The sequence below is a fragment of the Hyaena hyaena genome, unplaced genomic scaffold (assembly GCF_003009895.1).
Source record: "Hyaena hyaena isolate Hyena2069 unplaced genomic scaffold, ASM300989v1 scaffold_306, whole genome shotgun sequence".
Taxonomy (NCBI): Eukaryota; Metazoa; Chordata; class Mammalia; order Carnivora; family Hyaenidae; genus Hyaena; species Hyaena hyaena.
In genome coordinates, this window is record NW_024080935.1 from 500,880 (window position 1) to 514,906 (window position 14,027).

A 14,027-nucleotide genomic window follows, 5' to 3' on the forward strand; every position below is an offset into this window, starting at 1 on the left:
GCTGACTGCCAGCTCGGAGCCTGGAGCCTGTTTCAGAGTCTGTGTCTCCCTCTCTCTCTGACCCTCCCCTGCTCACTCTGTCTCTTTCTCTCTCTCTCTCTCTCTCTCCTAGAAATAAATAAAAAATATTAAAAAAAAGTGTTTCTAAAAAAAAATAAAATAAAAGTAAAATAAAAAGACCACCTGATAAGTGATCGATCCCTTTCATCAAAAGGACGAGTCATCTCTCTCATCATAGAAAAAATGCAAATTCTTTTAAAATAAGTAGATTTTCCCCTCTCCTCCCCAGATTCAGTTCCAGGGAAGAAGAAACTGGAATCTTCTAGCGCTTGCTAATGACTTATAAAGCGATCCAGTTGCCGTGGTCAGCAATCTGACGGTGCCGAAGAGAGACCCGGCTGGGGCACACACGTTCAGCGGCCGGTGATTGCACTCCTGGATAGAAACCTGAGAAAATCTCGGTCAGGGACCCAAAGAGGCTCATGACAATGTTACGATGGCCACATCCTGGGGCTGGAACTAGGCTGGGGTACCAGGGACAGAATTCCTCAAACAGCCATGGTTTAGACAGGATGGAAGCTCCTCTCCCACCCGAGCCCGGAGGTCAGCAGCGCAGGGCTGGCAGGACGCTGCAGAGAGGCTGGGGCCGGGGCTCTGTCCCTCCGCATCCCGTGCCACGTGCGCGGCTTCTCTCCCCAAGGTCGCCTCATGGCCGCCAGGCCGCTCCGCTTCCAGCAGCTTGAGGACAGCGATGGAAAGGGGCTCCCGCCGCCCTCTTTGGGCAACGCCCTGAGAGGCGCACCCCTCGCCCCCTTACACCCAGGAGCCTGAACCGGCAGCTGGCTGGCTGTCCTCGCTCTGAACTCCCTGCACTTTGCTAACAACCGCAGGCTCTGTTACCCTGAAAGGAGTAAGAATGGATGCAAGGGGACAACTAATGGTCTGTCACCGGGGCCGTAGCGAGGGGTCCCGTGGGGGGTCACAAAGACAGAAACCTTCAAGGCAACGCAAGGTGAAAGGACTCCCCTTTATTTTGGTGAGGCCAAATACACAATGTTAACGTGTCCAAACTCATCAACGGACAAAAAAGATCTGGAAAAAAAAAAAAAGTTACACCATATCGTGGATTATTTAAATGTTATAGAGGCTTCTATTTTTCTCACATTGTAAGGTCAAAGGGATGCCACTTTCCAACAAAAGACGTTTTGAGAAGGTGACATACTTTTGCCAGGATTATACCACGTATCAGTGGAGAATCAACGGCTTTATTAGTAGACAGTAGTGAGAAGTCTGGCTCTTTCTGCGGGGAACATTAAACCTGGATCTCCTAGGCAGAGTTGAATTGATATCGTTTAGAAGTAATATTCAATATTTAGCAGCCGGTACGGCCCGGAATTGACCAATGAGGACAAATGTTCGATCACACAGAACTGAGGCCAGCCGACGTGCATACACACCGGGGTGTGAGGGCTGGACCTCAGCCCCACTTAGCGGCTGAAACATGAAAGGGCAAACGAACGAGCTAACAGCAGAAAATGTAAAATATCGAAACTTTTTAAATAAGAAATCAAAAAGCAACAGATGATAGGACAAACTAGTTCACGCATGGGCATGACAACTGAGCATCCCTTTTCGGTGAAGGCCACCCCTAAAGAAATCAAGCACAAGTCCCCTTCCTCGAGCCGTCTGGGCAGTGCCCGAAAGGGAGACACAACAGCTGCTGGGCACGCGAAGAAATTCCCCGCTTTCTGAGTGGGTGAATGTCCATTAACACTCGCCTCCACTTTGCTCCCAACAGACTAGCAAAAATGAGAAAGCAGGGCAGTCGCAAGAGCTGGTGAGGATGAGGAGAAACGGGGACCCTCACGGAGGATGCTCCACGACCACTGGTGAGGGCACTTTAGTAGAACCACAGGAAAGTTAACCTGTCAGACCCGTAAGCCCATCCTGGGTCCCTGTGTTGGAGAACCTTCCACGCGTGTACCGTAGGGGACCCACGAAAGATGTTCCCCGCCGCCTCGCTGACGTCCTGAGGGGCTAGAGGCGCCCCGGTGCCCGCCGCCTGGCAAACGTGGACGTTGCAGTCGAGGCTCACTGAGGAACGGCCCACAGAGCCGTCCGGGCAATGGGGCCCATGCGGAGGAAGCACCACGTATTGAATGAGGAGAGAACGGCACGAGATCTGCCCATGCTGGTACCGCCCGGGGCCCAAGTGCATTCACGCAGACAACGTGCGTCTTGCTGAGACATTCGCAGGCGAGCACGCGTGACCCACACGTGAGAACAGGTGCTTAGGAGGGCGCGGAGGGAGCAGGGAAAACCAGAGACGCCTTTCCCGGACTAGAATCTGGAGATCCGAACAAAACAAGCTCGACGTGCTCAGCGATGCCTTAAACAATGTGCGCGCATCAGGAAGGTGCCTGGAGAGGGTGCCGGGGCGAGGGAGACGCGCAAGGCTGGGGGTCCACCGGCCTCGTCTGCCTGGGCTTAAGTGAGCGCTTCGCGGGGCTGGACCGCTTATGCTCCTGCAGGCCCGGGAACCATGCGCGTGTCCGCGCCCCCACTGGGGTCACTGCCAGTCCTAGCCCCCGGATGTCCCAGGCCTGGTATCCGCGCCTGCCCCTCTTTTATTGCCATTCGCTCTAAATATGAGCACTTTTGTAAGAACAGCCATTTCCAGGAAGGAAAGGGGGTAGGTGGGAGTGAGGGGTACCTTCCCCATATCCTGGGGGGGCTGCAAATGCGGTGCACCCAGGGCCCGGAGCCAAGGTCCACCCAGGACAGCAATAACAACCACACAACTAACCAAGTAACCAACAGCTCAAAACCAGGGTCAATGGGGAGGGGGGAGGGGGGTGTCAAAGTTCGCCGCTAGATTTTGCTTCAGCTAGAAGATAAGTCTATACAGGGTCAAAGAGGCAGCTATTCTCCCCAGGTCGAGGCTGCACATCAAAACGGGGTCTGGGGTTTCAGCTCCAGACCTCGATGAGGTCCCCGGATTCCATGCCCAGGTCAGCGGGCAGCTCCTTGCCTGAAAGCTTTGTCCCGTCAAAGAAGAAGGAAAGCTTGTGGCCAGAGAGTCCCATGGCCTCCTCGTAGCGGGACATGAGGATCTTGAGAGGGGAATCCTGGACAGAGAGGAAGAAAATGGATATAAGAGTTTGAAAAGATGTGGGGGGGAGGGTTGGATGGCTCAGTCGATAGAAAATGTGACCCTTGCTCATGGGGCCGAGTCCCATGTTGGGTGTAGAGACAACTTAAAAATAAAATATTTAATGGGGGGCCTGGGTGGCTCCATCAGATAAGCGTCGGACTTCGGCTCAGGTCATGGTCTCACGGTTTGTGGGTTCGAGTCCCGCATCGGGCTCTGTGCTGACAGCTTGGAACCTGGAACCTGCTTTGGAGACTGTGTCTCCCTCTCTCTCTGCCCCTCCCCTATTCATGCTCTGTCTCTCTCTCTCAAAAATAAATATTTAAAAAAACTAAAAAAACAGGGGTGCCTGGGTGGCTTAGTCGGTTAAGCGTCCAACTTTCACTTAGGTCATGATCTCGCGGTTCGTGGGTTCAAGCCCCGCGTCGGGCTCTGTGCTGACTGCCAGCTCAGAGCGTGGAGCCTGTTTCAGAGTCTGTGACTCCCTCTCCCTCTGACCCTCCCCTGCTCACGCTGTCTCTCTCTCTCTCTCCTAGAAATAAATAAAAAACATTAAAAAAAAAATTTTTTTTTTAAACTAAAAAAACAAAAAACAAGAAGCCTCACAATTAAGGGGCACTTGGGTGGTTCAGTTGGTTAAGCGTCCAACTTCAGCTCAGGCCATATCTCACAGTTTGTGAGTTCGAGTCCCGTGTCAGGCTCTGTGCTGAGCTCAGGGCCTGGAGCCTGCTTCGGATTCTGTGTCTCCCTCTCTCTCTGCCCCTCCCCCACTTGTGCTCTGTCTCGGTCTCTCAAAAATAAATAAATGTAAAAAAAATTTTTTTAAACCCTCACAATTAATAAAAAAATGAATAACATTTTTTAAAATTTAATAAAAAATAAGAAAAAATCTTAAAAAAAAAAAAAGAATTTCAAATGAGAGGCTAAGAACTTACAGAGACTGACAGAGGACTCAGGACAGAGAGGACAAGGGGAGGAATCAAGTCAGAGCCCACAGAGGGGAAGGCAAGTGGACGAAGCCAGTATGGCCGGGTCCCTCTCTAGGGGACTGGGCCACAGAGGTCAAGGCTGCAGGCTCTGGGTCAGGCAGGTTCTGCAAGCCCCAAGCTCCTCACCTACCGATGAGGCACCAGTCACAGTGATGGAGCCAGCCCAGACCCTCGAATGAGGATGGCCTGAGCTGGCAGCCAGGCTCTCCCACTCAGCTCACGTGCGACCTTGGGCAAGTGCCCCGGTAAGTGCGAATGGGACCATTTCCCATTTCCAAAGAGGAAACAGGGCCTTTGTAATTGGGTGAAGACGAGAGTGACTCGCTGAGGGTGGACACCAGTGACTGGTGACCTCACAAGGAGACACACAGGGAGGACCCCACGTGACGACAGAGGCAGCTGCAGGCCAAGGAGCACCCAGGACGGGTGGCCACATCCAGGAGCCAGGAAGAGGCAAGGAGGTTTCCGCCCAGAGTCTCAGAGGGGGCGTGGCCCCCTGCTGCTCGGCCCCTAGGCCGAGACCCCTGGCCTCTAGGACCTTGTGAGAATACAGCTGCTTGAAGCCAGCCAGTTTGTGGTGTTTGCTACAGCAACCCCAGGAACACACACCGCAGCCCCGCGACCTTATTCATTAAACGAGGGCAACACAGATGGTTTCTGGGCAACATCACTGTGAAACTCGCCACCACCCTAACCGGGAAGTAATTCTCTCTCGCGTGGGGACTGTCAGAAGCGTGGTGCAGTTGCTCCGGCAGCCTTCCCTGGTTATTATCCAAGGGTCCTTTCCATTTTAAGCAGACGGGGTTGGGAGGCTAGAGCAGAGGCTCCTAGCCCAAGGGGGAGCAAAGCTGAACGACGGGCTCTCCCCTCTCTCTAGGACGGGAGGAACCCAAGCCGCTCAGGACTTGGGGTGGGGGGGAGCCACCCGCGGGTAGCTGACCAGAGAGACACGGTCAGCGGAGGAAAGGGCGAGGGGCCCGGACAGCTGTGTCCCCCACTCACCGGAGACAGCGAGACTTCCAGCATCTGGTGCTTCTCCTTGCCCTGCACTCGCAGCTGGAGGAGGTGGGACATCTCTGAGGTTTCCGGAGAATGTGCTAGCACCACGCAGTCTGTGGGAGGCAGGATGGGGAAGCCAGGCCTAAGCGGGGGGCTGGACGCAGGGCCCCCTCTGGCCCTTTGCCTCTAGCCCCTCCCTGTGGCCAAAGCCTCCTCGAGGCCCCCCCCCCCCCGCCTTCCTCTCACCGATGATGTCAGCCACTCCGAGCTTTAGGGTCCTGGGAGTGGCAGTGGGGGACAGCTCTGTCTCTCCAAAGAGCAAGAGGATCCTGCTTGGGGACACCCCGAGATGGGTGGCCATGTGGTCCACCACAGTCTGTAGGGGCTCCGACTGGGGGAGGGGACAAGAAGCAAAGGAGGCCACCTCCCGACATGCCCCACTCCCCTTCCGCCACCACCTCCAACACGATTCCGGCCTGATTCTGGCCTTGGCTACTCCAAGGCCACTCGCTGAGCAAATCAGCCGGAAGTTCCCGGCAAAGTACGGAATAAAGTCACATCAGTGTGGGGTGTGGGGAGGTGACACAAAGAAATGAAGCGGCCGTGGATTAGGAGGGAGAAGGGCAGGGGTGGTGAATGCAGCAAACTGGATCTCACTGGCCCCCTCGAATAGGCCAGCTGTCCCCAGCTCTGGCCAATGGTGGCCGTGTGGGAGCCACGGGCTGGTGCCCCTACTCCTTCCTAGTTAAGAGAAGCCAGGCAACTGGTCCTTTGTACGAAATCACTCACTGCGGAGGCCGGCAACGAACGCATGTTTGAGAAGCATTCTGCATCTATGGGATACAAGTGAGATGCACGGTCGCTAAAGCCACGGGCTGCGTGTCTGTGACGACCGGCTTAGCTGCTCGCCCGATGCACCATTCGTTAGTGCTCAGTAAACGGTTATTCCTATTGCCCCTCTTGCTTTGGAATTGGGCTCGTCCCTACACAAATAGTCGCTTCCGCCAGGAAACTGGGGGGCGCTCAGAGCGACTGAGTGACATCTGTGACTGACACAGTAGAAGCAGGCACTGACAGGGTAGCAGGAGGTCCGAGGGAAGGGACGGAGGAGGGGGCGACCAAGCAAAGCTTCTTAGGAGGCTTAAGGGAGCCCTGAAGGGTGGGTGGGAAGTTTGCCAGAGCAGAGTAAGGGAAGGACAAAGGGAAGAGGGAACACAAGGGGGGGGGGGAGCGGACGAGCACTGGCTGGATGGGCAAAGCAAGACATGGTCCCTTCTGCCCTGACACCAAGCTCGCTCCACAGGCAGCTCCGGAGACGCTTCCCCACAGCCCTTCAGGCACTTACCATCCTCAGGGGCAATCTGACCACATCCGCCCGGCACCTGATTTTCAGCGGGAAGAGTCGGGGGCTCTCGGGAAGGGTGGGGCCCTCCACTAGGACCACCTCGTCCTCTTGGTTCTGGTAACCTTGGCCCTGGCACTGCTTGGGACTCAGGCAGGAACGGAGGTCTTGGAGGCGCTTGTTCACCTCCCTGGGGTGCAGGAAGGACGCAGGGTCACCAGGGTGGGCCACCCGCCCAACGGGCCCCTCTCTACCCCAGCGAGCCCCCTGCCCTGGGCACCTTAACTTCTGGAGTGCCCGGGTATGCTTTCTGCTTTTGGTCCTCGGGGGAGGCGGAGGCGAAGGAGAGGGGTCTTGGAATCTACAGCGAGAAGACAGGGCTGGGATGGAGGGAGAGGAAGGGACCCCGGTCCCAGACCCCTCCTCGTGGGCCACGGACCCCTGGGGAGCACGACGGGGAGGTGGATGATCAAGAAGGAACACCTTCCAGTGACATCACCTTGTGGACACGGGGAGGTAAGGTCAGGGCAAACCTCGGCCATGGTTTTTATACTCAACGTGATCCAAATATTAGGGAGGAAAATGCCTAACTTTCAAGGTAAGACGCTTCCCACGTGACTATCTGATAGCATCCAACAGACACCCAGCGCTTACATTTCTTTGACACGGGGACCATCGTTATCCCCGTTTTCCAGAAAAGGACAGTGAAGCACAGAGATAGCTAAGAGAGAGCCAGCTGTTGCCAGGACATGGAGGGGACTAGTGTGTATGCAGCTGCATGACATGAGTCAGTTGGAGAAAGACAAGTATCACATGACTTCACGGGAGGAACTTCAGATACAAACCAGATGAACATAAGGGAAGCAAAAATAATATAAAAACAGGGAGGGGGACAAATCCTAAGAGGCCCTGAAATATGGAAAAGAAACTGAGGGTTGCCAGAGGGGATGTGGGGAAGGGGGTGGGCTCCGTGGGCAAGAGGCACGAGGGAGGACACGTGTTGAGCTGAGCACTGGGTGTTATGTGTCGGGAATGAATCACTGGATTCTACTCCTGACATCATTATTGCACTAGATGCCAACTACCTTGGATGTAAATTAAAAAATTAAAGAAAGGGGCTCCTGGGTGGCTTAGTCGTTTAAGCGTCCGACTTTCACATGGGTCATGATCTCGCGGTTCGTGGGTTCGAGCCCCGCGTCGGGCTCTGTGCTGACTGCCAGCTGAGTGCCTGGAGCCTGTTTCAGAGTCTGTGACTCCCTCTCCCTCTGACCCTCCCCTGCTCACGCTGGCTCTCTCTCTCTCCTAGAAATAAATAAAACATTAAAAAAATTTAAAAAAAAAAAATTAAAGAAAGAGAGAGACGGGCTAGCCAGATCTGGAGCCACACCCTTAACCTCTCAGACGCAAAGCCAAAACCCTCCACTCCCATGGGTGGTCCTAAAGGGTGGGCCAGTGTCCGCCAACTCTGGTCCCAAGAACTTCATTCCTGGGGCGCCTGGGTGGCTCCGTCGGTTACGTGTTCTTCGACTTCAGCTCAAGTCATCATCTCCCGGTTCGTGAGTTCGAGGCCCCCCATCGGGCTCTCTGCTGTCAGCACAGAGCCCGCTTTGCTTCGTATCTTCTGTTCCCCCATCTGTCTGCCCCTCCCCCACTTGCACTCTCCGGGTCTCCCTTAAAATAAATAAATAAACTTTTAAAAAGATGTTTAAAAAAACACAAAACTAGAAACAACTTCATTCCTCCCTGAGCCTCAAGACTCCCTCCATCCCGTCCCCTTCCCCTACTTCAGCCCACACCTGCGGCTCCCTTTCCGCTCCTGGGGCCCCCGCGCCCCAGCCTCACTCACAGAAATACATCCTTTGTCTTCTCTTCCACGTCCCTGCTCCTCAGCTTCTTCTTCCAGGGCGAATCTGGAAACGGGATGTCCTCAGCAAGTGGCCTGCTGGAATCTGCCACATCTGCCTCTGGGGACAGAGGAGGAAAGGGGGATGGGGTCAGCTAAGAGAGGGCAGCGAGCGGCCAATGAGAGGCATGTCGGGGCCTGAGAAAGGTGGAACCTGAGGGGCCCCAGGACGCGCGCGCGCGCACACACACACACACACACACACACTGGGGAAGTGCTCAAGGGGCACAAGTCATAGGGAGAAGGGAAAAGGATGGTGGAAGTCTAACGGAGCGGGAGCGTCTGAGCCTCGTGCTAAGGCATGAGCCAGCACAGGAGTCTGGACGACGACTAGAAGGTGGGCCGCTCCAATTACATTATGATTAATTTAATCTCGTCTCACTTTTTTGATTACGTGCCACCCACAAATATGGGGGAAACATGTGATTTACTTAACACACCTTCCAGACCTTGGACCTTCTTAATACATATACCTACTACCGTATGTACATACACACATACTCCTGATTACACACGCACATACTACCGTGCATGTGACAGAACACACTTCAAACCAGATGCTGGCAAAGGATGATTTTTTTTAATGTTCCTCTTATGTTTTTCCTGTACTGGATAGGATAAGCAGAGCGAGAGACCACGGGAGGCTTGGGGAGGAGGCGGCATGGCGCAGGGAGAGAGTGAGGTAGAGCGCACAGGCCCTCTGAGGCCACGTTTCTCAAATTTCGTCTGTGCGAGCATCATGATCACATTTTGTCATATCTCTGTAGTATTTAATATCTTTGCTTAATCACTCATGTTAACTGTGATTTCTTGTAACAGGAACCCGGAGGTTGATTCTAGAATATAGAAGCTCTTTTTCATTTGTTTGCCCTCAACCAAAGATCATCATTAGCCACAAAAATAAATACCGCAAAAACGAAGCGATGATAACACGTCCTAGGGCGGTGGTTCTTGACCAGAGGCCGCTTTGCCTCCCAAGGGACATGGCGGCGATGTCCCGAGACAATTTCCGTTGTCATAATGAGGAGGGGTCGGGGTCAGGAGTGTGTGACACTGGCCCCTGGTGGGTAGAGAGGTTGGAGTGCCGCTAAGCACCCTACAATGCACAGGACACGTCCCCGCAGAGGGTCACTCAGTCCAGATGTCAGTAAGGTCAAGGCTGAGAAACTCTATCCTCGATAAATGTGGCAGCTGGTTAGACACACGACATTCTGCATTTCTGATAAGCTCCCGGGAGACACCCAGCGCTTCCTGGGCCTACACCTAGAGCAGCAAGGAGAGAGGTACCTTTGCACGTCTACATTCCAGGTACCGTCCTAAACCCTACATGTGGCCCATGAGAGGGCTCCTTATCCATTTTCTTTAATTAATTCTCACCAAAACCTTTTGGCATAGGACCCCTCGTATTCCTATTTTCCTGATGACAAAATAAGCACTGAGAGATGCACTTGCCCAAGGTCACACAGCTCCTGAAAGGGAGAGGGGAGATTCGAACCCAGGCCAGCTGGTTCCTAAATCAGCTCTTGATCACCCTACCATGCTTGCTCCTGGTACAGAAGGCTTGGTCCGAGGTCTGCATTTGCCCACCGGATCCCTTCCACATTAAACTTGATTCCTATTCACTGCCTTTGGGTGGTTTGCAAAAAAACAATCACATCACTGAGGGAGGAGAGTTCTGATAAGATTCAAAGAACACCACGCTGGCTCCAGAGTGTTCCTGAGGAACGATGTTACAGATTCTCAACCCCTCCTCCTCCCCTGCCCCTGGGATTACAGAATCCGAATCTCTGGGAATGGCCTAGAAATTGGGAGATCAGCACACTCTTGCCCCTATCAGGCTGGGGGGAGGTGGTTTGACGGACTTTCTGTGCCTCCTGGTTAATAATCATCTCATTTCAGGGAAGAAGCCTTTTTTTCTGGCTATGATGAAGGACTCGTGCCTTTCTCTTGAGCCTCAGGAATAAAATGAACTGCAGAGATGTAAACTCCAGGAAGCTTCCTCAGAGAGGCCAGCACTGGGCACCTCTCTTTTTATTTTTTTAATGTTTTTTATTTATTTCTGAGAGAGAGAGAGAGAGTGTGAGCAGGGGAGGGTCAGAGAGAGAGGGAGATACAGAATCTGAAGCAGGCTCCACACTCTGAGCTAGCTGTCAGCACAGAGCCCGACGCGGGGCTCGAACCCACAAACTGTGAGATCATGATCTGAGCCGAAGTCAGATGCTCAACCAACTGAGCCACCCAGGTGGCCCTGGGCACCTCACTCTGGAAGTGTGCGCCTACCTTCCTCAGCTTCTGGAGGACAGAGTTTCAGAAGGGACAGGTGATCTGGGATGAGATGAAGGCTGCTTTTCACCTGTAAGGACAAAAGTGAATCAGTCCCAAACCCTCCCTCTACTGAAAGGGAAAACAGGAGGACTCTTCCCTTCCTCCGCTCTCAAGTCCAAGTTCTCTCTGGGCGGGTTAGGAACCCAGCTTCCACAAGACCCACATTAGAGTACCCCTACTACTACAATCGGCCCTTCCCCTAAGGCATTCTGGGGATGCAAGTTTAGTTTTTCTTTTACAGTAGCCATCCCTGCTACGTTGGAATCCTGGGGAATCCCAGCTTCCTAGCTCACCCTACCACCAGGGGACCCCAGCTTCCTGGAGTCTCCAGTCTTCTCTGAACTTCCATGACCCCAGCTGCCTGGATCCTTAGCAATGGGCCCCAACTTCAAAACCCAACATGCCCCAAATCCCAGCCCCAGGATCCATCTCAGAAGGGGATCCCGGCCCCTTAGCCTCTCTCCGCTCCCGACACTTCAGCTTCCGGGAATCCCAAACTTCACCTCTCCAAACTGCAGAAACCTCCGGAACCCTGTCTCTCTCTGCTTCCAAGACCCCAACTCCTGCGTCCGTTGAGTCCCCCAAGACCAACCCCAGAAAACTTATCTGAGCAGTCCCCAGACCCAGCCCTTCTGCGCTAGCCTTCCCGGGGACCGTGCTGCACCTTCCCGGAGTACACCGGAACAACCGGTGCCTCCCCCGGATCCAGCCGCAGCCGCCGCCGCCGCCTGACCGGGGCCTGCGGGGCTCCGGCCGGCGGCGCGTCCGCCCCTTCGCTGTCACTGTCACTGTTGTCCCGGGGGGCAGCCGGCACTGGGGGCTCCGGGTGAGGGATCTCGACCGACTCCGCAGCGTTGCGCGCCGTTGTGACCTCCAGAACATCTTCATCGCTGTCGCTGACCAAGTCCACAAACATCGAATCCAGGATGGGCCGCGCTGGAGACCGCGGGACGCGAGGACGCCGGCCCCGGCCGCCGCGGGACCCACGAGCCCCTCGGCCGACACAGCCGCCCCGGGGTCGGCGACCCGGCTTCCTCACCGGCTCCGCCATGGCACAAACCCGCCGACCACAGTCCCCCGCCTCTGGGCGCCTCGCCCGGCCCCCTTCAGCGACCTGCGCCCATCATTGGGTAAACCGTCTGCTAGTCAACACCCCTCCCCTCCCACACCCTCTGGCTCCTCCTACCCACCTTTTCATTGGTTATCACACCCGTCTATCATACATCCACCACTGAAACCGAGGCGCCAAAGATTCCAATCAACCTCGGCGCAATCAGCGTGGCTTTCGATTCGTTCCGGCTCACCCATTGGCCGCCTGCCTCTCTTCCTGACCAGCCCACTTCGGGCCCGCCCGTTAAATAGACGCGTGTTCCTGGTTGGAGAGCCAGCGGGGCATCTTGGGAATTGTAGTCCTCAAGCCCTCAGACTACACAGTGGAGGAAGACGGCCTCCGAATTGTTTTTAGAAACCGCTGAATAAGGCTTTAGTCCTCTCCGGTATCGCCGTTATTGCTCCCCGCAACGACGCTGTGGACTAATTCCACTCATCGCCACTCCGACACACACGCCCCTCCTCACGCGCACAATCCACACACCCCGGCCCAGCACTTCAAATCCACTCAACTCTGAACAACCCCCTACATCACACATATCGCACATACCCTCCCTCACACCCGATGTCTCCTACAGACTGGCTTCACGCGCAGTGTTAACACAACACACGCCCTCGCAACACCCGCCGGCAGCACACACCTAAACACAACACGCCTTGGAAACAGCACCTGGAGAGACAAATCCAGGTGAAAAATTAGAGGCTTGATTCTCCCTGTTGAAAAGGAGTGTGACTTCCCTCTCTCCCACTTTTGTTTCAGAATGCCTCCTTCGTCCTTTTCAAATGATTGTACATGTCTACTGTGGTTAAATAGCGCCTTGCAAGTCTCCTAACTCAGGAGCTGAAAGCCATTTTTTTTTTTTTTGAAATGCAACCCTCTACGGCGAGAGATGATAGATCCGGATCTCCCAGTTCCTGGGAGAGGGAGTAACCACCTAACTTTGGTGGAGGCCTTGCGGTGATGTACTAAAGTACCTCGGGTCAGAAATAGGTGAGAAGCTTGTTTCTCCCCTGGATATAAGCCAATCACCGTGATAAAATTAGGATGAACTAGGCGGGACTAAAGATATTGGGTTTTGACATTTTTATCTTGAAAACAGGATAAGGGGCTGTACCTGCTTGGCCACCTGCTTGTGTGAAACTGAAGGAAAAACAAAAAACCTGATTCAAAATGAAGTTGGGGGACATCTGGCCAGATCAGTGGGTAGAGCACATGACTCTCCATCTCCATCTCCATCTCCATCTCCTGAGTTCACGCCTCACGTTGGGCATAGGACTTGATGTGGGGCCACGAGACTACCGGCCAAGAAAGAATTCTTGAGATATCTTCGGTGCAAAGAGGTGCTTTATTACAGCATGGGGACAAGACCCGTGGGCAGAAAGAGCTGCACTTCTGCTGTATGAAGCTGGTGGTTATATGCTTAGTGCTCAAGAGGGAGGGGACTTGCAGGGAGTATTAGATCAAAAATGTTTTCTTTGAATGTCTACTCATAAAACTCGCACGATTTCTCTCATCATTCAGTTCGATATTAACCATGGGTAGATTGTACAGGCACACATGAGACCCTCTTAAGAATGTAGGAGCCATACAGGTCATGATCTCACAGTTTGTGGGTTCAAGCCCCGTGTCGGGCTCTGTGCTGACAGCTCAGAGCCTGGAGCCTGTTTCAGATTCTGTGTCTCCCTCTCTCTCTGATCCTCCCCTGCTCGCTCTCTGTCTCTCTCTCTCAAAAATAAATAAACATTAAAAAAAAGAAGAAGAAGAAGAATGTAGGAGTAAGTTAAGGCTCTTAACTCTTGATTTCGGCTCAAGTCATGATCTCATGGTTCGTGAGTTCCAGCCCTGCATGGGGCTCTGCGCTGACAGTGTGGAGCCTGCCTGGGATTCTCTCTCTCCCACTCTCTCTGCCCCGTCCCTGCTCATGCGCATGCTCACTCTCTCTCTCTCTCTGAAAAGAAACTTAAAAAAAAAGAATGTAGCAGCCAAAAACCAAACAAACAAAAGAATATAGCAGCCAGCATGTATTTGAGTCTCATCAGAATTATGTAGGCTTTGGATCAGCCTTCTGGCTAACGGTGAACATTTTCTGTTCATCAGAGCTTACTTAAAAAAAAAAAAAAAAAAGAAAGAAAAGAAAGAAATTGGGAAGCCAGAGGGGGGAGCTCTTAGTCCTGCCACTCCTTACAGCCTTTTGCAGAACCAAGGAG

General features: G+C 53.7%; 1 protein-coding gene across 1 annotated transcript; it reads right to left on the bottom strand.

Moving 5' to 3' along the window:
* Nucleotides 1-1,008: 1,008 nt before the first annotated feature.
* Nucleotides 1,009-11,760, bottom strand: LOC120242263 (nuclear factor of activated T cells 2 interacting protein). Its single transcript, XM_039247900.1, has 8 exons — nt 11,374-11,760; nt 10,665-10,737; nt 8,328-8,445; nt 6,762-6,842; nt 6,485-6,671; nt 5,386-5,530; nt 5,143-5,252; nt 1,009-3,128 (listed from the first exon to the last, which is right to left on the bottom strand). The coding sequence occupies exons 1-8, from the start codon at nt 11,758-11,760 to the stop codon at nt 2,970-2,972; spliced, it is 1,260 nt and encodes a 419-aa protein (XP_039103831.1). The 3' UTR covers nt 1,009-2,969.
* Between the last annotated feature and the right edge of the window lie 2,267 nt (nt 11,761-14,027).